This window comes from Urtica dioica, chromosome 9 (genome assembly GCF_054948205.1).
Source record: "Urtica dioica subsp. dioica isolate 48M chromosome 9, U.dioica_male_clone48M_v1_H2, whole genome shotgun sequence".
NCBI classification, from domain to species: Eukaryota; Viridiplantae; Streptophyta; class Magnoliopsida; order Rosales; family Urticaceae; genus Urtica; species Urtica dioica.
This window is the reverse complement of record NC_142764.1, coordinates 22,988,466-23,014,596: the sequence shown is the minus strand read 5'-3', so window position 1 is coordinate 23,014,596 and position 26,131 is coordinate 22,988,466. Positions and strand designations below refer to the sequence as shown.

Here is a 26,131-nt window from a genome sequence, read left to right as displayed (position 1 = left end):
TTTAAACCCTAAATCCCCAAATTCGACCCAGATCCCTTTTGTTGTCTCTCGTCCGATCTGTCTTCATCGTCGGTGAGGTTTCAACTTGAGAATGGCAGTGAAACGCGCTTCTTCATCGCAACACTCTTATTCGTCGCACATGAAGCACGAACGCAGAGACTCGACGATGATGGACCAAGGACGCAGTGAATTTCTGTGTAAATGCGGCGTACAGTGGGTCGAGAGGACGTCATGGACCAAGGATAATCCCGGTAGGAGGTTCAGAAATTGCCACGTGACGACGGTAAGGATTTTGATTTTGAATGTTTGGTTGAAATTGATTAAAATCCTATTCTGAGTGGTTTGGATTTTTGGGTATTTGGGTTTGTCGTCTCAAAGGTATCCTTGGTAATCTCTGGTTAATATTTCGACAAAAATTAGATTGTAGTTGTCCACTTTGCAGTTAGCCCGGATATTGTATCATGTTTGAATACAATATATGTTTGAATACCATATAGGCGCTAATACAAGAAACAAATACCTAATTTTTGAGGCTATAATTGGTGATTTTCAGGCAGAGGGTGGGTGTAGTTTTTTTCAATGGGTTGATCCTGAAGTTTCTGAAAGAGCAAAGAAAATCATTCCAGGATTGCTGAAAAGAATTAACCAGTTGGAGTTGGATATTGAGCATCACTGTCGAGCAAATCGGAGGCTGAGATTGATAATTGTGTTGTTGGTTATTATGATGTTTGTTGTAATATATGTGTGTATGATGTAAACAGATTTATGTGTGTATGTGTTGTATTGGATTATGTATTGTGTTTTGTAACAGATACAAGTGTTCATGTGTAAACAAGTTCCATCTGTTCTCATATTTACATGTGTTTTTTCATGTGTAAACAAGTTCCATCTGTACTTGTTGTCATTGAATGATAATTTAGGAGCTGTTTTCAGGTGTAAATAAGTTCCATGTGTAAACAGACTTAACAATACATATTTCAAGTGATCATACTTAAACAGACATAACAATACATAGTCAAACAACAAAACATACTTAAGAGATCTCAAACAAAACAGAATTGTGTAAACAGACATAACAGGCAAGGATTGGTTTAAACAGACATAACAAGGGGCTTAAACAGACATAACAATACATAACAATACATAGTCAAACAACAAAACATACTTAAGAGATCTCAAACAAAACAGAATTGTGTAAACAGACTTCTCGGGCAAGGATTGGTTTTTCTTAAGAGATCTCAAACAACAAAACAGAGTTATGTAAAGGGTTGGTTTTTCTTAAGCTTGTTGTCTTTGTCTTCTTTCTTGTCTTTTCACGGTCTCGGGGCAAGGGTTGGTTTTTCTTGGTCGGCCTCGCTTCTTTGCCACTGCGACCTGCAAGGTAATAAGATCAAGACAATGGGTTATAATATCTCATGTGTAAGTAAGATTAAGACAATGGGTTATAATATGTACCTGTACAACAGCCTCATTCATACACGTTGTCCTTGTATGGCCTTGCTGTTTGCAGTTGCTACAGTGATTCACTTGTCCTTTTCGTGACTGTTTGGTAGCAGTTGCAACCTCGTCGTTATTTCGGTTTCTTTTTTTCTTCGGTCTTCCGGGAAGTACTTGAGCTTCAGGTGGGAGAATAGGATTTAATCCAGCATCCGGCCACTTATCCGGGCTACTCATCGGCTCAATCAATCCACTATATGCAGCAGCGTATGCCTCTTTTTTATACCAATCATCTATATAATCCATGGTATCATGTCCAGAAATCCAAATACACGATAGAGCATGTGGACATGGTATTCCACTCAACTCATAACCTCGACATGTACACACTCTTCTCAGTAAATCCACAACAAAACATTCAGAACCGAGAAATGTAACCTGGAATTTGCCATTACCAGCTGAGGTAGCTTGACAGTACTTGGCTACTCGCTTGTGCTGCTCAATGACATCTATTATACGGTGACCGACAACAAATTTCCATTTGTGCACATCTTCTCTTCTTTTGGCAAATCGACACATGAGCCAGTACCTAACATCAATTCATTTAAGACTTAATTTTGAACAGCCAGACTTAAAAATATGGACAAATTCAAGACTTCAAATATGGACAAATTGTTCAATTCATTACCTAATTTTCTCGAGCAATGTAACAATGGGCTTGTCTCTAGCAGGCAAAATTGCAGCGTTGAAGCTTTCACATAGGTTATTCAGAAGCATATCACATTTCACAGTGCACCTGAAATGTGATTTGCTCCACTGTTTCGGGTCCTTCTTTAGCAGCCCCTCGTACGCTTTCTCATTCTCTGCTTTTAGGTCATTCATTCTTTTCGTAAACTCGGGACGTGTAGTTGCTTTGGCACACCCCCACAAGAGTTGTTTCAGCATCAGAGTAGAAAATTCTTTTTTGAAATTAGCATGAAGATGTCGCACACAGAATCGGCTCTCAGCACCTGGAAACACGTCTGCCAACGCCTTCTCTAATCCTTTTTGCCGATCACTCATCATTGTGAATTGAGACGTGTTCTCTACATCAAGATCTTCAAGCAGTAGGCTCAAAAACCACTTCCAAGTTGCTGTATTCTCTTTCTCAACCACAGCGAATGCAACTGGAAATTGAGAGTTGTTCGCGTCAATTGCTACGGCCGCCAATAACATTCCTTTGCAATACCCCTTCAAGAAACAACCATCGAAGCCGAGCAAAGGTCGACACCCCTTATTGAAGCCATCTTTACAAGCCTTATAGCAAATGTATACTCTTTCAAATATTCTTTGTCCATTAATAAGAGATGTTTTTAGCAGAGCTGTTGTACCAGGATTAGTTGAGGACAGTTGCTTGCAACAATCTTCTAGGACGGCATATTGATCTTTCACCGAACCCTCTAGAGTCTCTCTTGCTGCCTTCCTAGCCCGGTAGAACACTGTACTAGTGACGTTGCTGTAGTTCGTCGATGCAACCATTTCCCTGAAGCTTTGATACTCCAAGTGTGGATTTAGCCTAAATTGCTCAAGGAAATTTTTGGCTAACCAAGCGCTATTCACACGTTTGTTGTCGAACACAATTCCACACTCGTGTTGATCTACGAGAGTATTAATCCTCACCGTCTTTCGGTCTGAATTCAGAACTCGCACATAGAGAAACCACTTACAACTTATCCCTTTACATTTTGCTCTCACTCTGTTTTGGTCATTGGCGAGATATTGAAAATCTCTATTCTCTCTAATGAACACCTCTTTGAGAACACTACGAAGATGACCAATGGAGGGAAATATCATACCGAGTTTCAGCTGAACGTCTTCGCGTGATTGAGGATTGAACTCTCTCTTACTCTTCCTCGTTGATTGCTCCTCCTCGTCGCTACACAAACTGTCGAGGTCACTCTCAGACCTTATTCCCTCCGATTCTTCATCAACACCAGCTCCGTCGTTGCAGATTTCGTTCACCACAGCCCACCACTTGCTTGGTTCGGACGGTTGAGTCGGTGCAGTTGCGTTGGCTTCATCTTCTTCGTGATATTCGTCCTCAACCAGTTCGAAATCACCGCCTTCACCATCGCCTCGATCAGAACCCATTGTCGAGCAATTTCCGATTCAAATTTAGCACCCCGCTCAATTTTGGGATTTAGGGTTTACAAACACAACTGTTTAAACAGGTTTTAAAATAAAATAAAACCTTTTATTTAAAAAATAAACTAAGATGCTTAAAAAATGCTACAAATTGATTTTAAATGCAAAACCATTAAAAAAGAACTTCAGAAATAATTTGGTGCGTCCACGTGTTTTCCGTCTGCTTTTTAACGTCAATAGTAGTAACCATGACACAAAAATGTGTCTTTGAGGATTTTACCCGTAAGTTTTAAAGTTTGAGTATTAAACTGCAACAACTCGAAATCATTGGGTATTTTTGCCGCCAATTTCTCTAAATTTAATATGAACAGTAGGCCAATAGTATGAAATATAATACACTGATCATAACCAAATTATCAATTTATATATATATATATATATATATATATATATATATATATATGAATTTTATGTAATATTGCAATAGTTAGTAACACTATCACGCGTCTGCCAGTCGACTATATTAACCGGTAACAAAGTTCTAAGAGAAAAAGGGCCCTTGTTAATTAACTAGTTTTTCTCTTAAAGAAAATCAATATTGTTTATTAAGATAAAAGCCGATCGCTATCCGATCAGTCGTGAAAATTAGTTTATCGATCATACTATTATTGTGCAGATATAAATATGATTTTATTAAGACAAATTTAATGAATCACGGTCATTTATGTACTCAAATAATTATCCTAAGTTTGAGTGTTTGGGGGGAATTTAGCGCCACACAACATTGTCATTTAACTTTTGATTTTTTTTCGTTCTATAATTTGGAAGTAATAATTTTTTTAAACTTTGATCATGCAATTCATATAATTAATTAGGGATCTGTACCGTGTACGTACGTAAATACTGTGCTGTGCATATACAGCCACGATATATTTCATAAATAGTGATGTTTTCTCCTTTTTTTCTTGTCTTTTTACAAAAGAAAAGGAAAAAGGAAAAGAAAGAAGGCAATTATTGTATTATTTTAGCATGCTAAGATGTGGATAGGACAGATATCATACACATTCAAGTTTCTCCTCGATTATATATTATCTCTATTGGCCGGTTTGTCACTACTTCATCACGTGTCTGAATGCAAATTTGGACTGAATTGTGGCTCTTTCTTCATTACTTTTATCAGTTGCAGTACGTTGTCGAACTCTATCTCTTCATAAATTAGATATATAAATATATCATATTTGTTCTCGTAATATAAGAATTCAAAATGAGTTTCTGGAGAATATACATAATGTTATTGTAATGATGTAAATTGATCTTTTCTTGGACATGTCTATTGTCTAGCGATATTAATTAGGTTAAAATAATCTCTCTCTCTCTCTCTCTCTCATCTCTCTCTCTCTCTCTGATCACATGCCAAAACTCATTAGGCAACTGAAAATTGAGGCCAATTCGGCCTTCCTTATATATCAAGCTATATTAATATACACCTCTTAATTGTGACAGAAAATTATGTTAATTTTTTTAATTATATCATTTCTCTCTTATTCTGTTCAATAATGTCAATTAGGATTTAAAGTCGGTAGATTAGTTAAGAATTATGAACGCCCCATTGAGATTTGATTTGTTAATGATTGTAAGCAATGAGGGAAAGAAAGTTAATAATACCATTTTGGGGCCATGACTGAAATTGCAACGAACATATATATATATATATATATATATATATATATATATATATATAATTTAAAATGAACTGGGTAAATATCCATTTTACGATAGTGAATGTAAAGTAACTGGCTTAATAAGTAGATTATAAAGTCCAAGTTGTTACAATAAGCCATACAAAGAAAGTTGACTAAATATCCTAAAAAACAACTCTAAATTTGTTTTTTTTTTAATCTTATTGTTATTAATTCAATCAAAATTCAAAAATAATAATTGAGGAAAAATAGAAATAAATATATTAAAAAATAATTTTGTTTTTCTACGATGAGCTGCGATTATTTGCAATTAAAACTGATGCAGATCATCACTATCCATCATGAAAACTTCACAAATCATAATATATAGTTTGCCATGCTTTTAAGATGGTGTGCAATGGTTTATATAATTGAAATTTATATGTCTAAGTCTGTCTGGTTTCGTGATGTCACTGCTAATAGTGTTACATCTAAATAATTAGTGACAGAATATATTATACTGATTGTTTAGATGCAAAATAATTAGAGTAAAAAAGTAAATAACACAACGTATTTGGTAACCTACTTCGGTGCAAATACAACTGAAGAGATTGTATGTGATCCAGATGGAAAATACATTTACCCATAAATAATAAAAGAACTACACAACGATATTAGCTTAATGATCACTCTTTACACTACTACTACTAAAAAAAAATTAAAAAAAAACCCTTCTAGATACGGATAGCTTTTGTATGCGACATGTTGCATCTAAATCAAGCAATTGCCATCATCGAAAACTTGGCGGAATTGGTTTGGATGCGATTTGTCGAATCCAAATAGTCGCATTCAAAGGTCCATAACTTTTGGATGCGACATGTCATATCCATGACTTTTGGATGTGGGGTATTGGATGCGACTTTTGTCGCATCCAAATAGTATAATTTTTTCTAAATTCATATTTGAATTTCAACACTAAACATGATACGTTTTGCTAGGTTTTGATCAAGATAGCAATTAATTGATTCGGTGAAGATAATCTATTCAAAAATAATTTTTTTTGCAAAATTCGCCGGCGAATCAAATCTCGCATGATCTAGCTAATATATACGTCAATGTATTTTTTTTTCTTCAAATTGTTAGAATAAGACCCGAGACATCTTTGAAAATTTTTACCAGACAATAGAACAAACGATCAATGCAACAATAATAATCAATGTCGATGTCTTCTACAAAAATCTAAAACATTTTTCGTAAATCATTTGGAAAGACAAAAAAAAAAAAGTTGATAAATTCTTTCAAAAACTAGTAAAACTTGCTAGGGTTCAAACTTAGCGCGATATGCCACTTAATAAAAAAAAAAAATTTAAAATTTGAGAGGGGCAAGAAAAAGTTAGTGGAAAATTAGGTTAATTTTATCGTTTTCCTAATTTATTAGGGTACTTTTGTCTTTAAAACAAAATATAGACTTTTAATCGGTTTCAAAAATTCTAGAAAGTTAATTAGACATGGTACTGTAACGGACTTTTCTTTAGTTATTCCAAAAATAATCCCCACAATTTGGATTTCTAACTCTTTGTACTTGCATTTGAATTGGCATGTTGGCCATATTCAACATGTGCCTCGCATATTACACGAATCATTGTGGCCATACACAGCAATTGTACAAACATAGTTCGGTATCTTTTGATTTTCTTTTTTAAGCAATTAAAATAAAATCAAGCTCAATTGAATGTAAAAGCAAGAGAGAGCCAGTCTGGCGATTATATATATAGCATAGCATATGTTAATCTATAAAACCCTCCACGTCTTAAAAATCAAAGTGATAGGGTAATGCTTGAGAGCATGCTATCATAACCGAATCTCAAATCAAATGAAAGCAACCTCTGATATTCACACTTTAATAATTTATTTATACTATAAACAATACAAGTTTTGATGGAATAATATCTTTCCGGGGTATCTTTGTACCACACCCTAATCATTGAGAATGCTACAAAAGAGAACTGACGAGATTAATTAGGGTTTGTCCCTAAAAAAAAAAGAGAGCTATAGATGCATCTCATCAACTGTTTGCAAAAGTATAAATGTGTCTTCTATAACTTTGTATATATTTATAATATAATTAAAAAAATGGTGGTGGGAAAGTTGGAAAATGTACCACTTGGGTAGGAAAAAGTTTGTGATAAAAACCCTATAAGCAAAAGAGGACAATTATGATTATAGTTAGGAACAGTGTCAAATTGGTTGGATCCACCATGGACATCACTAGCCTTTTTCAATATTGTTTTTTTAACCAACCCATATAGTAATATATATTGAACAATTTCCTTAATATATTATATACACGTCTCAAAAGTTAGTATAAAGCTTGATATGTCCCCACAGATCTTGGCTTCTTGGGTTCCACAAAAATGGCTCAAAAACTCAGTGATGTTTCTTTTACTTTGTTAATTAACTAGGGTATACTTCGGTAGCTTTTTTCCTATAAACTACAATTTTTAAAAAATGTATCTCTTTTTTATTTTAGTAAATTATAGTTAACCATGATAAAGATACATCGATATCGGTGAGTTAGGAAGGTGCTAAGTTGGAGCTTTTTTGTTGGACCACCACGATGCTAATCTTTTCTTGTATTGTTCAATTATTTAAAATTTAGGGCTAAAATCATCATTGACCATTGCTCATTTTGCTCTTTCATTTTGGAATGTTATTGTTGGACCACTGCTTAATTAGCTCACATTAATTAACTATTTTTAGGAGCATTTAAGTCTGGTTTTAGCAGTTTGGCTCCTGATCAATTACTTAAGTACGTATTGGAAAACAGAACTTTAAGACAACTAACTCGGGTAAAAAACTGAGCATATATACGTTTTGAATAAATTGGCTTAATAAGTTTGATTTTTTTAGGTATTGACTTGATTTTAAATAAGAACAAGATCCACTCTTGTTCATTTCCTAGCTAATTACTTTGACCAGAGCACTAAATGCCTTCATCCGATTTAACACCATGACTCCTTTTCATTATTAAATTTTATGATAAGGATCTAACTTTACTACATTATTTAATGTCGAGAGGTATTAATAACATATTATTATTATTATTATTATTATTATTATTATTATTATTATTATTATTATTATTATTATTATTATTATTATTATTATGAGCCTTTGATTACCCGATTTAACGACCGTCTTACTTAAATAACTTTTAATAATTTATAAATTTTTTAAAAAATTTTGAAGATTTTTTTTTAATTATATCGTATATACGTATAAAATTATATATAAAGCGCGTCATCTTACAAGTCGATTTTTCCCAGTGCTATTACTTATTGAAAAAAAAATTGGATACAAGTATAATTATCAATGTCTATTTAAACTTGTGTCTATATGTTTTATAAATTAAATAAATAATTTATCTCAATCTTCATTGAATCTAAAAAAAATTGATTGAAATTCTGTTTAGACAGAGCTAAGATGTCGCACACAATGTAGAGTCAATGTATGCAACAATTTGTTCTGATACAAAAGATGGATAAACAAATAAACAGTGCGTAAATAAAATGACACAAGATGTGGTATCTCAATTCGGTGCAATGTCACCTATTTTGGAGGACAGTATGCCCATGGAAAGGAAATTCACTATATGAAAAGTAGTAAAAGTACAACAATGGACTTATATGAACAATCTCTGCTTCAATGCCCTTTTTCTTAATATTACCCGTGAATTTCAACTCAGACTACCACTGAATCTAAGCTCCTCTCACTTGCACTCTCAAACACTCTCCTGTGTGTTTTATATATCTCAATATCAACGAACGTGAACAAGCAATCACGCAATAACAGAACCCACACCAATTTTTTTCACACTCAATGGATCAGGAGATGTGTTTCAAAACCACAAACGTCATACATTCAGTTTTCCTGTCTGCCGATCATGCACGTCTAGAAACCCTTAAAGTGTGAATGAATGTCTCAAGAGCTACTAAGGACAGAGGCAAAGATGTCTCAACATATCCTGAGGCATGTTATCAGACATTTTGTCAGACAAATTTACAATAAAAAAATAAACCAACAACACACGTACCAACATGTATGACTCACCGTCGTTTTTAATAAATTAATATCTATACAAATTATTTCGCGATATGATATTTTTGCTACCGATGAAAACCTTTTTTGGTACGTGTTCTATTTTTTTTTTTAAAGTTATTAATAAAAAAATATTATATATATAGTGCTGAAAAACTTTAAAAAAATAGAATAATTGGACTTTGATTTAATTTTTTAGAATTTGTATATATTTTTAGGAGTTATCTTCATATGGACTTTAACCCCTTTTTTATTGTGTCAATTTTTAGAAAATTGTTTTTCCGATGACTCGAATCTTTCTTTTTATTTAAAGTGAACGTGTTTTTTTTTTTTTTTTTTTTAAAAAGTGGCACTATTGATTAAGATTACATGATATATTAAAGTGCAAATCGCATGTGGTACTATTGATCAAGATTACATAATTTATAATAAATCTTAGGGGACATGCATTTCTGCATCCCATAGGGGTTTGAACTCATGACCTCTCCGTCGAGATATGTGTGAGATTACCACTAGATCAAGCTAGTTATCGCAAAGTGAACGTGTCATTACTAACTGAACTAGACTTTCTTGTCATCGTGTGAATTATACTTAACGCAGAGTCAGTTGTCAAATAACTAAGACATGATTACAAATATATGCATTGATCCCTACTGAACATTATGTTATGACATTAACTAGCCGTTAGATCTTTTTATCACCAACTTAGAAAATGAATGAACCAATGATGCGCTTAAAGAATCTTTACCGTCAATCATATATTTGTTATCTATATATTTTTTGAAGTACAAATTATATAACCCACCAATCAAAAAGTTACACAGCTTATTAGGTCATCTCCTTAACGCAAGGAAACATAAGCTCAAATGGATAAATGATTTTTAGCATCTTTGTGGGAAGCGTTATAGTTGCTCCTGATTCATTTAAGTTGTCAATATATTGACGTGGATGAGTGTAAAATTAAAATATAATTTTTGAGATGATGTATTTAAAAGTAGACAACTCTATAACTACTGTAGTTGTTGCATAATAGTGTATTTGTGCAAGAACTCTTATGATTGATTTGAGTCTATGCCAATTAGATGAGTGCCACGTGGCATGAGAGATATTCATTCGTTGCATGCGTATAGCTCCCTCCTATTTACGTTTGCACTGCATGCATGATATCTGTGTAAGCCATACCTTATATGCAAACATCACAAATCTGTAACAAAAACCACAGATGAATATAGCTCTCATATATTGCATTTTTTCGAATAAGATAAATGAATAAATTATTGCAGTAGTGTTCGCACGGTCGGATTATACAGCATGAGCTTCCTGTTTTCACGCGCACAAATACCATATATATAGTTCACCAAATTAACCTTTACATTTTGTTTCTTTGTATATTCTATTCACTGGCTGCAATGATGCAAATAGTCACTATATATAGCCATTTTCATTCATTTATTTATTTTGCATAAAGTTAAATAGTGAATATCCATTCATGGATTCTACTTTCACAGAAAAGGTCATATAATACCACATACCTTCATTACTTTGAGTATTCTAAACTAAAGCACTGTAAATTAACCACCCCAATTCACTATTATGGCGAACTTACTATTTATCAGGCCAAAACATTAAAATAATTTAATTAATTTAAATAGTTAAATTCTTGATATATTGGCATGACCTGTCGACAACGAGGCATCATCCATCAGGCATGCAAATGGAAAAATTGTAAACGCGAAGATTTAATCAAAGATAATGGCAACTAATTACGTAAAAATACGTTTAAAAAAAGAGAAATATTTAGGGATATTGAATAATAAAAGTCAATGTAACTATATAACGTAAAAAGACTCGCGTTGAACATCAACCAAGAAACTAGCAAAAGGACAAAAAAAACATACATGAATGTAATTGTTATTTGGCTTTTTTGTTTTGATAATACGAAAATTTGGCTAATCTACAATACCATTATTTTAAAAATGTCGGAGTTGATGCGATTTCTCTAAAAAGAATATATGTTCACTCAAACTTACTTAAAGAATTTAGCTAAATATAAACTTAAATACAGATATCAACCAGATTTTTGCAACCAAAAAATGTCTATCTTTTAAGCGAAATTCGAAAAAAAAAAACATATATATATATATATATATATATATATTATATAAAATAGAGCAATCTCCTCTACTCACAAAAATACTGTTAAAAAAAACTTTTTTTAAAGAAAAAATAAAAAAAAATTGGACCCTAAACACAATTACTGTTCATTCGTACATTTTTTTAATTTTATCAGAAAAATAAAAATATCTCAAAAAAATTTTAAATACATTTTTTTGAAACTTAACTTTTTTACATGTCTTTATATATTTCTTCCTCTATATTAAAATATATAAATTATTCTGCGGCAACGCACGAGACATATACAAACATATCGTGTAGGTTGCTTTTGTTTCTTGTCCAATAGTGAGTTTATATTTAACTACCAAGCTATATATCTCGTACGGCACTGGTCAACGAAAATAGAGGAACACAATAACTAATTGAATTCGAAAGCGTTTCATTATAGGTGAAATCTATATGTGTGATGAATAATAATATTGAAATAGCTTCATCTTAATTCTTTGATTTTCCAAAGGTACCGTACAAGTACAACCTAACACATATTGTATATATTTAATGCCCCTCTAGTATAAAATTTAATTTTCGCCAACTTTACCATATCATTCAATGTTCTTGTCATTAAATTATGTTGAAAATTAAATTACACGAATCACACTAGAAAAAAACAAAAATCATCAATATATATGTGAAATCCCAATTTTTTTTAGTTTAATTAAAAAGCTAAAATTTTTATGTTCGAGTGACGTTAATATTTTTTTATTTATTTCGTAAACTAGTAGTGAATGATTTATTTATGTGGTAGTTTTTGAAGTTTTATTTTTTTATGTGTGTTTTAGAGTGTTTTTTAAGTTAATATACTCTTTAGATTATATATTATAGGAAATTAAAGTTAACTTATATATATAAAGTATATATATACTTTATTTTATATAACATAACATATATATAAGTCATATATATATATATATATATATATAAAAGTTATATATATCAGCGTGTAAAAGTTACCTTATATATAGTTACTTATATATAAAGCAGCGTGTGTTTTATAATAATATAATAATAATAATTAATATATTAATATTAGAAGTAGGATTAGGGTTTGGGCTTTTAGGATTTGGGCTTTTAGGGTTTAATTAAACCATATTTAAACATCTCCTACTCTTTTTTTAACGCTTCTTCTCTGCTCTCCCTCCCACATCTCTCTTTTTGTTTGGAAATTCGTAGTTTTAATTAGGTATGCTTTCTTTTCTATCTGGTTCGGATTCCTTGAAAACGGTTTCTTAAAACGCTTGCCCTGGTTTCAAAAAAGTATGTTTTTGCGTTGATTTTTTTTGGAAAAGTTAGGTTTATGTTTCTTCTATCTAAATCTTTAATCGAAAAATATTTTTATGAAATACATAATATTTTCTGATTATTTTCAAATCAGTGCACAGACCTGATACATATTCCCGATTTTCAGACTTTAAACGTTGTGGATTCAACAAATTTGGTTTTGCGTTGATTCTTTTTGGAAAAGTTAGGTTAAATGTCTTCTATCTAACCCTTTAATCGAAAAATATTTTTATTAAATACTATTTTATTTTCTGATTATTTTAAAAACGGTGCGCAGACAGTTTTTGACAAAAAATTTAAAGTTAGATTTTAGCACTTCTTTTATTTTTAATAAATAGTTAAAAAAATTATTTTGGCCGTGGTGCCTTTACAAAAAGTGATCAAAATTATGTTTTATACGTACTGGAATTTTTACAGAAGTGTTCTCAGAGTTTTATTTTTTCACCGAAACTCTAATAGCCAAGGGTATTTTGGTAATTTCACTTTGAAAGTCGTTTTTGAAAATTTCCAGAACCTGAGTTGTCTTTAGAACTTCTTCAACAGTAGCTTAGTAATTTTTTCCCATCGATTAGGTTCCGAGCCGCGTAGCTTTTCCGACCCGTCTAGTTTTCCCGAGCCGTCCATGACCAACGGTCGTAATTTCCGAAACGAAGGTGAGAATAATCTCACTGCAACACGGATTAGTTAAAAAAATATACTAAGTATTATGTGATATGAAGTATTTATGTATTGTGTGAAATTTTGTGTGTGTGTTTGTTCTGAATGTGCTTGGTAAGATATGATATGACGATATATGTGAGTTTATGTTATTATCTTATGTTGTGTATTAGAATATCTATAACACGTCTTATCTTTCTAGCGATGTTATCATGTATGTTTTTATCTTATGTCGCTCATGCTTTTAACGTAATAAACACGATTAATAAGTTAAGTAAGCAAGAGAGTCGCACCACCTCGAACTACGGAGGTAACTAGAGGAATTTCTCGAGCCGAACTACGGGCTCACATAGAGAGTTCCTCATATGTTTATGTATGTGACGGGGCGTTCTATGGGAGGTCGCAGCCCCATGGTTCGTTACCAAAGTGTACACTGAAATCGGTACGGCTACTCTAGGGGACCCCCGAACTAAAATACGATAGACTTTTAATAGGGTATCTCATGTCACGGTTAAATTTAAAGTATTAATAACCGGTTCATGCATTTTATTTTATTGCTTATGTTTTGTGAGTTATAGTTACTCTCGCTGAGTGTTAGCTCACTCTATGTATATACGTCCGTGTTGTAGGTAAACAACATATGAACTAGTGAGAAGGGTGGATCAGCGGCGGCGATAGCGAGAGGGTTGGGTTATGGTTGTCGTTTTCGAAAATAAAAGACTTCCGCTTTGCTTCAGTATTTCAATAATCCAAACCCAAGATTTTATTTTTCATGGTTTAATTTATGTTTTTCAATTCCGTTAAAGGTTACGACTTTATTTATGGTAATTATTTACAATGGTATTTTTGGGTTTTAGTTTCCGATTATGCAACTTCGAATTTTTGGTTGTTTTCGTTCATCAAGTTTTAAATGAAATTTTATTTTTAGGTTATGAGTTTTCAAACTTTATATTTTAAGCTATGTTTTTTTTTTAAAAAATTTACCTCAAATTTTCTTAAGTTTTAAAAAGTAAGATAAGTAAGACGATCCGAAAAGTCGGGTCGTCACAATATATGGAAATCTCATCTTAACTTAGTTTAAAAATGGAAGTTCACGTAAAACAAAGGGAAATAACAAAAATATCAATAAATAATGACTTATTCTAATCTTTTTGTCTTATTTTTACTACAAAGAAATGGACAATAAAAGCATCTTATTTGAGCATCAATAAAGAAGTTAGAAAGTATATATACATCTAATAATTGTAAACACAAAAGTAACAATTAAATCTCACGCAATGTCTTTTTTTGTTTCTACGTTTTAGTTTTTCATCATTATTCGAACTTTGAAAAATAACCTTTACCAGCACAGGAGCCAAGTCGAGGATGATTTTCATATGTCCTTGACGAGCACAATTATAGTGTTATATATTCATTTACTTTTTAACGGCTTACTTAGGAAGAAATATTAATTAGTAGTAGGTGTGGTTGTTATAACTTATTACATCTCGTTGGTCCACACTGCACAGAAGAGAAGCCAAAAACAAAGGGGTAATAATTAATAAGCTAACACTCTTGGTCATAGCTTGTTTCCAACACTACAAAAATTAAAAGTGTTGTTGTTGGTTTTTTTTTTACTGCAAATTTTTTTTTTGAAAAGATGTCGTGTATCATGTTGCACTTTGTGCTGAGACATTTTATCCATGTACGCTAGTACATATTTCTGACATGTTTTTCATTTTGCCAGAATGTTTCGCGAAATACTTTTTACATTGGTTCTATGCACGTGTATGTGCAAGGAAACTCTAGATTGACTTCCAGAGATGTTTGTTACTATAAAAGCCGTGCGCTTCTCTCTCACTAGCTCTGACGCATTCATTCATAATTTTTAGACGTGCACAATCGACGGACTGGAAAGCTAATTGTTTGATGAATGTGGTATAAGTATATAAACATGTCTTCTGATCTATTGAGTGTTGGAAAATTGTTGTGGGTACTGTAATTGCGTGATTGCTTGTTCACATTTGTTTATATTGAGATCTACCAAACACTCGGGAGAGTGTTTGAGAGTGGAAGTAAAGGAAGTTCAGATTCAGGGGAACCTAAATTTAAATTCACGGGTAGTATTAGGTAAATGACATTGAAGCATAGATTGTTCATATAAGTCCATCGTTGTACTTGTACTATTTTTTTTATAGTGAATTTCATTTTCACTTGGGCACACTGTCCCTCGAGTAAGTGACGTTGCACCGAATCGGATTATCACATCTTGTGTCATTTCGTTTACGCACTGCTTATTTATTTATTCGTCTATTATATCAGTTCAAATCATCACATACATTAGTTCTATATTGTGTACGACATCTTGACACTGTTTGTCTAAACATAATTTCAAAAAGTAAAATTAATTCCACTTAACTAAATAACACGCACCCATCAACTTGTTTACTCTGGGAAAAGCAATATTCCATCTAAAATCAAACTTGATAATTAGAGGAGTAACTCACATGCAAGTTTTATAAAGAGCCCAGAATCGTAATACCCGTCGATGTGAGACCTTCCTTCTTGATATTAGTACGTTGCCGGGGAAAGCATCTACATGCTAAACAAAATGTGTTCTCAGTGTCGGACAAAATCTAATTAATAGATCGTAGCTGTAAATTGATCTCACAAATAGTAAATGGAGATTTTAGAGATAAAAAAAACACAGCACGTAGTCCGTACGTGGTCTTTTTTTTTTTTTTTTTTGTAAATGGTCGCAGTTAGACAAAATAATAATAATAGTCACATCTTAAATTAGGTGTTGCGAGTGCTAGAATTTAAGCAATCTTATTGTTATCGGATATGCACAAATGGCAACCACTAAGTGCGACACAGTATAGTACAATTTTAATGCATTGACTCGGCAGCCAAGTTTGACTATATTGAACTCTCAACAGTCAACTTCTTCTGTTTTTCCTCATGTCTTCAATATATCCAGATTTTAAAGCAATCTAACATTGAGGGGGTTTCTTGTATATTTATCTTTCCGTTAAAGCATGCATGTTTCCAATCGAAGACTCGGTGTGAAAATAGTCAAATACATTGCAACGTACTTAAGAAGTACTTGTGCGTATTGAAGCGTAGGATTTTTTTTTTTTAATAATTCAATTTTAAGCCATATTATATCATTAATTATAATGAACATTTAAACATAAATTATATTGAACATTTAAACACAAGCGTCTCACCACCCAAACTAAACTCTTAAATGTTCAAATAAGCGTAGTAAGGTTCAAACTATAAAAGATCATGTTTTTTCATGTTCATTTTCAACTCACATTTATATCACAAATTCAATTTCTATTTAACTCTTGAACAGTATATTATTTTCAATTTATTTTTAACTCTTGAATAAAAGTTGATATTTTGGTACCGGTTAAAATTAACCGATCAATTAAGCTACATTAATAATTTGTTTTGATCAAAATTAACCAAGCAGTTAATTTTAACCGCTTATTTCATAATTAATCACTATTAGCCAACTATCAATAAAAAATAATATAAAAATTAATAATTAATTGGTTGACTGTTCTAAAAAACACGATTAACCATTAAATCGTTTTAAATATTTAATAGTTAATCGTTCATAATAGTTAAAGGTTTAACTGATTAATCATTTTGTTTACTTTTACTCTTGAACAGTGTATCATGGTCCACGGATAATATATTGTTGTTTTTTCAGTTATTAATGGTGTGAGATTAAAAAATACTTGTCGTTTTATTATCATACTACGACTGTTGTCTTTTTTATATCAATCAAATATGTGCAAATAATATCTTAGACACTTATGTACAATTTATAAACAAATTCTTTAATTATATTGAAGTGCAAAATTGGTTGTAGATCACAAGGCATTTCGAATAAGAACGCCTTTTTAATTTATTCGAATTTATTAATTGCTTTAATTACTATATATTAAATAATATTATTTAGTTTTTGATATGATCCTACATTTTAAATATAATTAATTATTTGTTGTATCTATCACTCAAGAGAATGATTGATTTTCTAGGAGGAACCAATCACAAAATCTCATTATATCCCTTCTAAAATTGTTGTATTTCATTTGATATTTTGTAGGGATAACGCGCAAAATTGGTTGAAGATCACAAGGCGTTTCGAATAAGAACGCCTTTTTAATTTATTCGAATTTATTAATTGTTTTAATTACTATATATTAAATAATATTGTATCTATCAGTCAAAGAAAAGGATTGGTTCTCTAGGATGAACGAATCACAAAATCTTATTATATCCCTTCTAATTGTTGTATTTCATATGATATTTTGTAGGGATAAATAACATATGTATTTTACTTTGGATGTTTGATAAGATAACTGTATCAAATACTATGCTGTTGTTCATGATCAATAAATTAATGCTATGCTTTGTTGATTTAATATTATATATGATGGCCCATTACACGACGTAGAGAAGCAAAGTCATCGAGAATAAAAATAAAAAATTCCAGTCATTACTCCTTAACTAGTGGCCGTGATTAATTAGTTTAAATGTTAATATCAGTGCTTCAGAAGAAAAAATAAGCATTAATATCAGGTTACATATCGGTCAATGCTGAATCGGTGTTTTATTATTATTTTTGTTTTTAATTGAGCGTAAAAATTACTCGATTGTATCCAATTATTAGCCATCACTGCATATAGCCATTTAGATCATTGTTGCTTTTTAAGAGATCACGATATCATAATTCACCAATTAATACATCAAATGACTTCTTGGCACCGGCAATGCTTAGGTTTGTCATGCAGTTACAAACTTACAATTTTGACTCATATAATTATGAGAAATCGATAAATTTTTTCCAATTTTCCACCAAAAACTTAATTTGGTCAAAAATATTAGTAAATTACTTGTACAAATACAATTTTACCCTCAATATGATGTCAACAATTGACATCTCTATATCAACAATTGACATATATTGTTGACATCTGTGAGTTTTGAGATTTCTGTTTGTTGAGATAGATGTTAACAATCGACATCTATGTCAACAATCGACATCAATTGTTAAGGATAAAATTGTATTTGTACAAGTGTTTTAGTAGTATTTTTGGCCAAATTAAGTTTTTGGTAGAAAATTGAAAAAAACTTATTAAATAGTGATAGTTGAGGTTGAGGCAATTTATCTATAATTATTTTCTCCTCATCTTTTTTTTAGGGTGACATAGAGGTTTAAACTAGCAACGTAGCCATTTTGAAACATGGTTTTTGGAATCTAGCCAACGTTTGGTAAATTTTGTAATCTAGTCATTTACTGAAATTTACAGATATGAAATACCTAATTTACCATTTTTCTTATACTTACTTGATCAAAACACTAGCCCACGTTTGACCGGTTTAAATTGTATACAGCCAATTAATTTCAAATTTTTTCGCAATTTAATTGGATATTTAGCTAATTTAATAGGAGATTCGGTGATGTAATTAAAAGAGAAAATTTAATGCAATAAATGCACAAAAAATTTACCATAATTAACAGAAATTAACAAATCAGCGGAGATTAACAAAAATTTACAAACATTTACACTGCATTTGCTTACACGGCTATAATTTCAGCAATTTAATTTCAGCTTTTTGAATTCAAGGAAATATTTATTTGATTGAATAAAGTCAAACAAGATAATGAATACACGTAATTATGATAAAATCCCGTTCAAAATTAGAAAATAAATTTGGAAAACAAAAATACTGTATTAAATGCGTATTAAAGGAAAGGAAAGAAATCGGCTCTACCTGCACATATGTAAATTTACCATAATTAACAGAAATTAACAAAGCTACGGAGATCAACAAAAATTTACGAACATTTACACTGTATTTGCTTACACGGATATAATGTTCATTAAAGAAAAAAAACGCTCAATAACCAACTTTGCCAAATATAGATTTTTTTTTAAAATTCGAAATATAAACCGAATATAACAAATTCGGCTACAAAACCAAGTTTCAAAACGTGGGCTAGTATTTTTGAAACCAAACCAAGGGTAATATAGTAAATATCATCTTACATAAATATGACACGTCATCAAATTTGGCTAGATTCGAAAATTAAACGAAACGTTGACTAGATTACAATTGCAACGTTTGATGTGACTTAGATCGACTAATTTTTCTTTTTTTATTATTAAAAGATAGGTAAGGTATCCAAAAGTACAGACACCAGAGTAATGTATGATCTCAAGCTATGCAAGATTCAAACCAATAATAGCGCTATTGAATGAATCCAAATACTCAAAAATCATTAAAAAGTTATTAATTGTTGAAAGATCATCTAGTCCTCGTATAATATTTTTTATAGGTTCATCGTTCATACATAAGAGATTTATCTACTATTTATTTCTTATAATTGAGGGTCTACATTAAGAATGTAGTTAAAGCCTACTTATAAATTAATAGCACCATTATTTTGACATAGACATAAAATCAATTTAGAACCTTACATTAAAATTCTAGCTTAATTATTGAATAATTAAATAAAAATTAATTTAAATTATAACAAGATGCATTCGTCATATTTCAAGAGAGACTTAAGCGTGAATTGGGCTATATTTTTAATATATAAATAATTAGGGCTGATTTGAATTGAGATGAACCATTTAGCTATTTTATGCATTTTTTTAACCAAACTCACCTAGAATTATGCAAAACGATCCTTTTATCTTATTCTTTCATAAGGTTGTTGAATATTATGAATTAAAAGAATATTTCGTTGTTATACATGAATTTAAAACTCTTTTATCTTAAACTTCATTTTGAAATGAATTCCAAACTTCTTCGATACAAAACCGATCACATTCTTTTAAAATGAAAAGATTCATCTAGGCAAACCTTGTGACTGTTATATTTGGTGATTTATCAATTATTATAGATAGTATTAGAAAATCTAATTATATCCCCATTTAAATCCTAACATTTAGCTTATAGTGGAGGCATATAGCTTGTTTATACTCTCTCTCTCTCTCTCTCTCTCTCTCTCTCTCTCTCTCTCTCTCTCTCTCTCTCTCTCTCTCTTCTTAATTTTATTATGAGAAAATGTCACTTGTCTCCCATGTGTTTAAATGAAATACGGCGTATATTCTCACAATTTCTAGAAATATCTGAAATGTCCCTTAACATCAACTCTCTCTCTCTCTCTCTCTCTCTCTCTCTCTCTCTCTCTCTCTCTCTCTCTCTCTCTCTCTCTCTCTCTTCTTAATTTTATTATGAAAAAATGTCACTTGTCTCCCATGTGTTTAAACGAAATACGACGTATATTCTCACAATTTCTAGAAATATCTGAAATGTCCCTTAACATCACTATTGATATCAATTATATACCCTAAAACACGTCTACCTATCAATACCCTCTTTTTTTTTTTATAAAGATTTGTTAGACTTTATCGGATAAATATTTTTGTTAATTTGACCATACCCTTAATGAAATCACTCGTTTTATTTTCATTTTCTAAATAAAAAAAAAAACAAAATAGTTTAAAAAAAATCAAAATAAAATGAAGAACAAGCTACTCACAAAATTTGAAACCCAAAGTTCATATTCAACAATGACAATTCATTGAAAACCCAAAACATATGAATTAGTGTCTTTATGCAATTCTTAAATCATAGGATATAATATGAAATATTGTGGTAAAATAAAAAACTTTAGAACACAATGAGGAAAAATAACTGGAGCTTTAGAGAACTATGGACGACGAAGAAATGAAGAACAAATGCGTTTGACAAATTTTGTTATGTTTAGTTTATTTATTTTTAATGTTCTAACTCATCATTAGAAATTCATGGTAGAATGGTTTGTTCACTTTATTATTTAAAAAAAGGATCTAACACAATCTTTTAAAATGGGAGGATTTTGATAGCTTAACGCATTTTAGGGTATATAATTTTTTAGGTAAAAAAAAAGTTATATAGTTGATATAAATAATGATGTTAAAGAACACTTCAGATAGAAATGGGAATATACGCTACATTTCACTTGGAGAGGTGATATTTTCTCTTTTATCATCTATGCTATGAATTGGTCCTCTTTATTCTTTCCACTAACTTAAGTATTTATACGTTGTAAATAAAATTCACTATTATATTAGCTATTGCTTTATAAGATGTATTTTATATAGAAAATAATATACGAACTCGTGCTTTCTGAAAGATGGAGTAAAAAAAAATGATTATGCACTAAGTGTAATTCATGAAAATTTAAGGACTACAGTGTCATTTTAAAAGTATCTATTTATACACAATGTTCCCTGTTATTAATAGCGATAGTTATGTAGTTTATAAATATTCTACCAGACTTGCAAGTGTGATAAAATTGTATTAAAGCCAAGGTGTGGGTCTAGCGGTCTCTACTATTTTATTTATATTTCGTATATCATTAAATTTGGTTCAACTACCCGATTGCCATCGTTGTTTCAAACATTATGCCACGAAGATACTGATTATTTAAAGAGGTTTTTGAAATCTAAAATGTATAAATTCGGAACATAAATTCTCAACAACTAATAGTCTAACTTCAGTGCTCATTTAGAAATTTTGGTAGAAAAATGGCAACTTATAATTAATGGAAAATTATTGTTGGAACTACAATTCTGACGTCCCTTGTACAGCTTGCATGAAATTGGTGGTCATTATATACAGTATTTACATTTACCTATCTACTTTGATACACCTAAATAAATTTGAGAAATTTATAACTTATGAAAGTGACTACGCACAAGCATTCACTACGCCAACTTATTACTTTCATGCGTAACTTTGAAAATAAAATATTCAATACAATTCACTAGAGAGATACATGTAAAAATTTACAGTCATTCACTACGCCAACTTATTACTTTCATGCGTTACTCATAGAGACTAACTATACCAGTGAATTAATCTAACTTAAATTGCAAGTTGATCTCAAGGTGACTGAAAAGTGGTTTTTACAAGAAACTTAATTAATTAAAGGTTATAAAGCAGTAAAATCACGTGAATTTAAATATGAGTTATGCAAGGATTACGATTTTACCGAAACCATAACTAATATATCCTATCGACATATAATCCTATTAAAACAAGAGTGATTTAGCTAAGTGGCCAACTTAAATTATTAGATTTGCAAAAGAGTCAAAGTTTGTCTAAACTTAGTGAAATAGTCAAAATGTGCAATAATCACGTTTCAAAAAAAAATTGACACTTAGATTAATTTTTTTTAAGGTAATAAATTGTTTATAATAATCGTCAAAAATTTTAATTTTTGTGGCAACAAAAATTTGACTATGTAATATTGGTTTTTTTACTGATCATTTGAAACTTTGACTAGTTTGCTAATCAATTAGTTTAAAATGGCTATTTTGCATAATTTTTTCATAGAACAATCACAAACATTTAATAACAAGAATTCAAACTATTACACTATCGCTTATAATTTTCTACTAACCTAGATCAATAATGATGATTCGAATATGAGCACACAAATTTACTATCTCTCGAAAAGCAAACAATTTTTTTTTAGAATTTTAATAAAGATTAATCACTAGAAAATATTAAACACACTTCGAATCAAACGATTATATCACCTTAACGAATCCTCCAATCATTATTGATTTTCACCTATATCTTAACCCTATGAAATAGTTAGCCCATTATTGATTTTATTATCACAAATAAACAAAACATAATAGAGATCAAACAAAACAAGCAATTTAAAAAAAAAAAAAAAAAAAAAAAAAAAAAACTAAAAACGATGTTCAACATTAATAATCTTAAAGCAACAAAGTAAAGATAAAAGAAAATGAAGAACTAGTAAATTCAGTGAAAAGAGACTAGAGATCAAACAAAACAAGCAATTTAAAAAAAAAAAAAAAAAAAAAAAACTAAAAACGATGTTCAACATTAATAATCTTAAAGCAACAAAGTAAAGATAAAAGAAAATGAAGAACTAGTAAATTCAGTGAAAAGAGACTCGTCGAAAATCTTTTTTCTTGTCTTAAAGCTCTCAAACTATTATATGTTCCATGGTGAATTTCAGAGTAATTTAGCCATTTGGATGATCTAGTTGTCTAAATAATCGCTCCAAAAAAAATAAAAAAATAAAACTAATACATAAAAAAAATGTGACACTGTGGAGTGGAGGAGGGAACTGCGCAATAGTGGTCAAATGCTCAAGTGGAGTCTTGTCACTAGGTATAAGCTCGAAATCAAAATTTCACTATGAAAATCTAAAAAATCTTCTAAATATTTATTTGAGAACAAGCTAAAATTAAAAGTTTGGTAATGATAGATTCGTGTGTATAAATATAACTAGTAAGATATTAAATTTCAAGATTTACAATACAAAAAAAATATAAAAATTTCAAGTTTCAGCAGCGCTGGTTAAAATTTGAATGTCTTCTCAAGCCTAATTGTCTAAGAAAATTACAAAGCTATTGAAAGCTTTAAAGCGCGAAGAGTCCTCTAAAGTCCACATTCTGGTCAAATTTCTGTTCACTGTTTCAACTTTCATGATTTTACCTAATTTTGGCTCTATTCGACTTATTTCTTGGGTGAGTATTAATGTGTATTTAAAACTGAGATCTCGACTCTCGTCTCTCGTCTGTGTAAAGTAATTGCAGGTTTATATATCTTTTTAATTCCTGGATTAATTCTGGTACGCTTACGCAGGGCTCAGATTCCCAAAGCCTTTGACAGTATATATATATATATATATATATATATATATATATATATATATATATTTACCTGCTAATGCATTGTCCCTGATGTCATTTCTTTTTCAACTTCGAAAGATTAATTTTTTATTATTCGTTCAAGTGAATATTTTGAGCTCAATAGCCTCAATTTGATGATCACATGCGTGCTCAAAGGAATTGGTACAAGAATCTCTGTACACGAGTCTAATCTAATCCATTCGGACAAGACCAGCCAAGGAAATACGTATCGAATCTTCTGACAGTCTGCAAATTGTCGCCTAATGCAATTTTGCATATATAAAAATGTACTTACTCGAATTTGTTTGCATGAAAATAAAACTTGACATGCATAATGAGCTTTCGAGAACTAAACTAAACAATGCGGAGACAGAGATCAACCCGTCAGCAGCTCAAAGGCAGAAGCGTGTGTGATACATATAATATATACATAGAGGCATATATATAATATATATATCTAATATAGCATAGTAGTTTGATTTTCTCCATTACTCTAAATTTGAGAAGAAAAAAAAATTTCTAGAGAGCACACATTTATAACAACAAATGTATGCAATTACCAAATCAACGCTTTATTTTCTATCCGACTCATTTAAGATTTTACCCAAAATATACAATGTTGCAAGATTTTACCCAAAATATACAATGTAGTAAGATTTTACCAAAATATACAATATTGTAAGATTTTACCCAAGATATACTATGTTTTAAATTTTAAAGCAAAATAGCCAACATTTAACGTTCTCAATAAAAATAATAATAAAAATAACTTTAAAGCTATCGATTGCACAATATACAAAATTACGTAGTTGCACATTTAAAATTCTAATGTGAACCGTACAATTCGCAAGTCAAACTATCAAAGCTCAAAGAATAGTGAGAGTAAAAAAAAAATAATAATAATAATAATAATTGTTAGAGGAGCTGAGTCTTCTCGGGAATACGCCAAAAAGATCACAAAAATGCACGCCTGAGAGACACACCGTAAAAGGGCACAATAATAGTGTTTGAGATTAATTACTTGTTAATTATTATTACTATTTTTGTTCGAAATTATTATTACTATTTGTGAGAGTATTAAAGAGAATAGAAATCTCCAAAATTAATCTCGACCGTCGAGTGGACAAGACGACACCATGATACGTGACAGTAACACAAAACAAAAGTATGTACAGACAAGACGGTTAACGTAGATGGTCTCGGTCCCTTTTTTTTTTTTTTTTTTGGAACACTCTCGTGTCAATTGTCTCAATACTTTCAACTTTCAAAGTCTATGTATCGTCTTATTTGGACAATTTTTTTTTTTTTTTTTTTGAGAAATTGATTCATTTGTCACCGATTTCATAATATTTTCTCAATTTTCACCAAAACATTAATTTTTTCCAAAATGCTACCGAGATGTCAACAATGTTGACATCTCATCGTGAAAGACAAAAATAAATGTCAACATTGTTGACATAGATGGTGGCATTTTAGTAAAAATTAGTGTTTTGGTAGAAAGTGATAAAATGTTATGAAATTAGTGATAAATTGGACAATTTCTCCTTTTTTTTCTTCTTTAGTTTTACAAAGCTTAATTATACTTTAACTCGCATGTTCGTCTATGTCGTATGTTAGTCTTTGCCATTTGACTCCAAATTTTGGGAGTACTATCCAGACAAAAAAATTATTTAAGGATATAGACTCCGAATTTCTTGTTAACACATCATTGCCAATTATCAAGGAAACCATGCCACAAGAATCAACAATTTTTATTGATCACGACTCAAAACCTGTGTAAATTAAATCGTCGATACTGATTATTGCACTTATACGATCAAAATTGTGGAGAAATAATTTCAAATATAATGAGGAGAAATTAATTTACAATATAATATATTGAAAGAGTTCCTCTTAAATATGTTATGATTTTAGTTTAAGCAACATCTTTGCTAAAGTTTACTCTATTTCAAA

At 30.6% G+C, this 26,131-nt stretch overlaps 1 protein-coding gene across 1 annotated transcript; it reads right to left on the bottom strand.

The window, feature by feature from the left end:
* Window positions 1-1,278: 1,278 nt before the first annotated feature.
* On the bottom strand, window positions 1,279-3,567 carry LOC149385901 (uncharacterized). The gene is made up of 4 exons (XM_089626440.1): window positions 2,126-3,567; window positions 1,893-2,026; window positions 1,456-1,730; window positions 1,279-1,374 (listed from the first exon to the last, which is right to left on the bottom strand). The coding sequence occupies exons 1-4, from the start codon at window positions 3,565-3,567 to the stop codon at window positions 1,279-1,281; spliced, it is 1,947 nt and encodes a 648-aa protein (XP_089482566.1).
* Window positions 3,568-26,131: the final 22,564 nt, after the last annotated feature.

Bases quoted from the DNA above. Each gene is read 5' to 3' on its own strand.
- LOC149385901 (XM_089626440.1), bottom strand. From the start codon at position 3,567: ATGGGTTCTGATCGAGGCGATGGTGAAGGCGGTGATTTCGAACTGGTT. The intron at 2,027-2,125 runs GTAATGAATTGA...AATTGATGTTAG, and splicing joins ACATTGCTCGAGAAAATTAG to GTACTGGCTCATGTGTCGAT. The intron at 1,375-1,455 runs GTACATATTATA...ATTACCTTGCAG, and splicing joins TGAATGAGGCTGTTGTACAG to GTCGCAGTGGCAAAGAAGCG.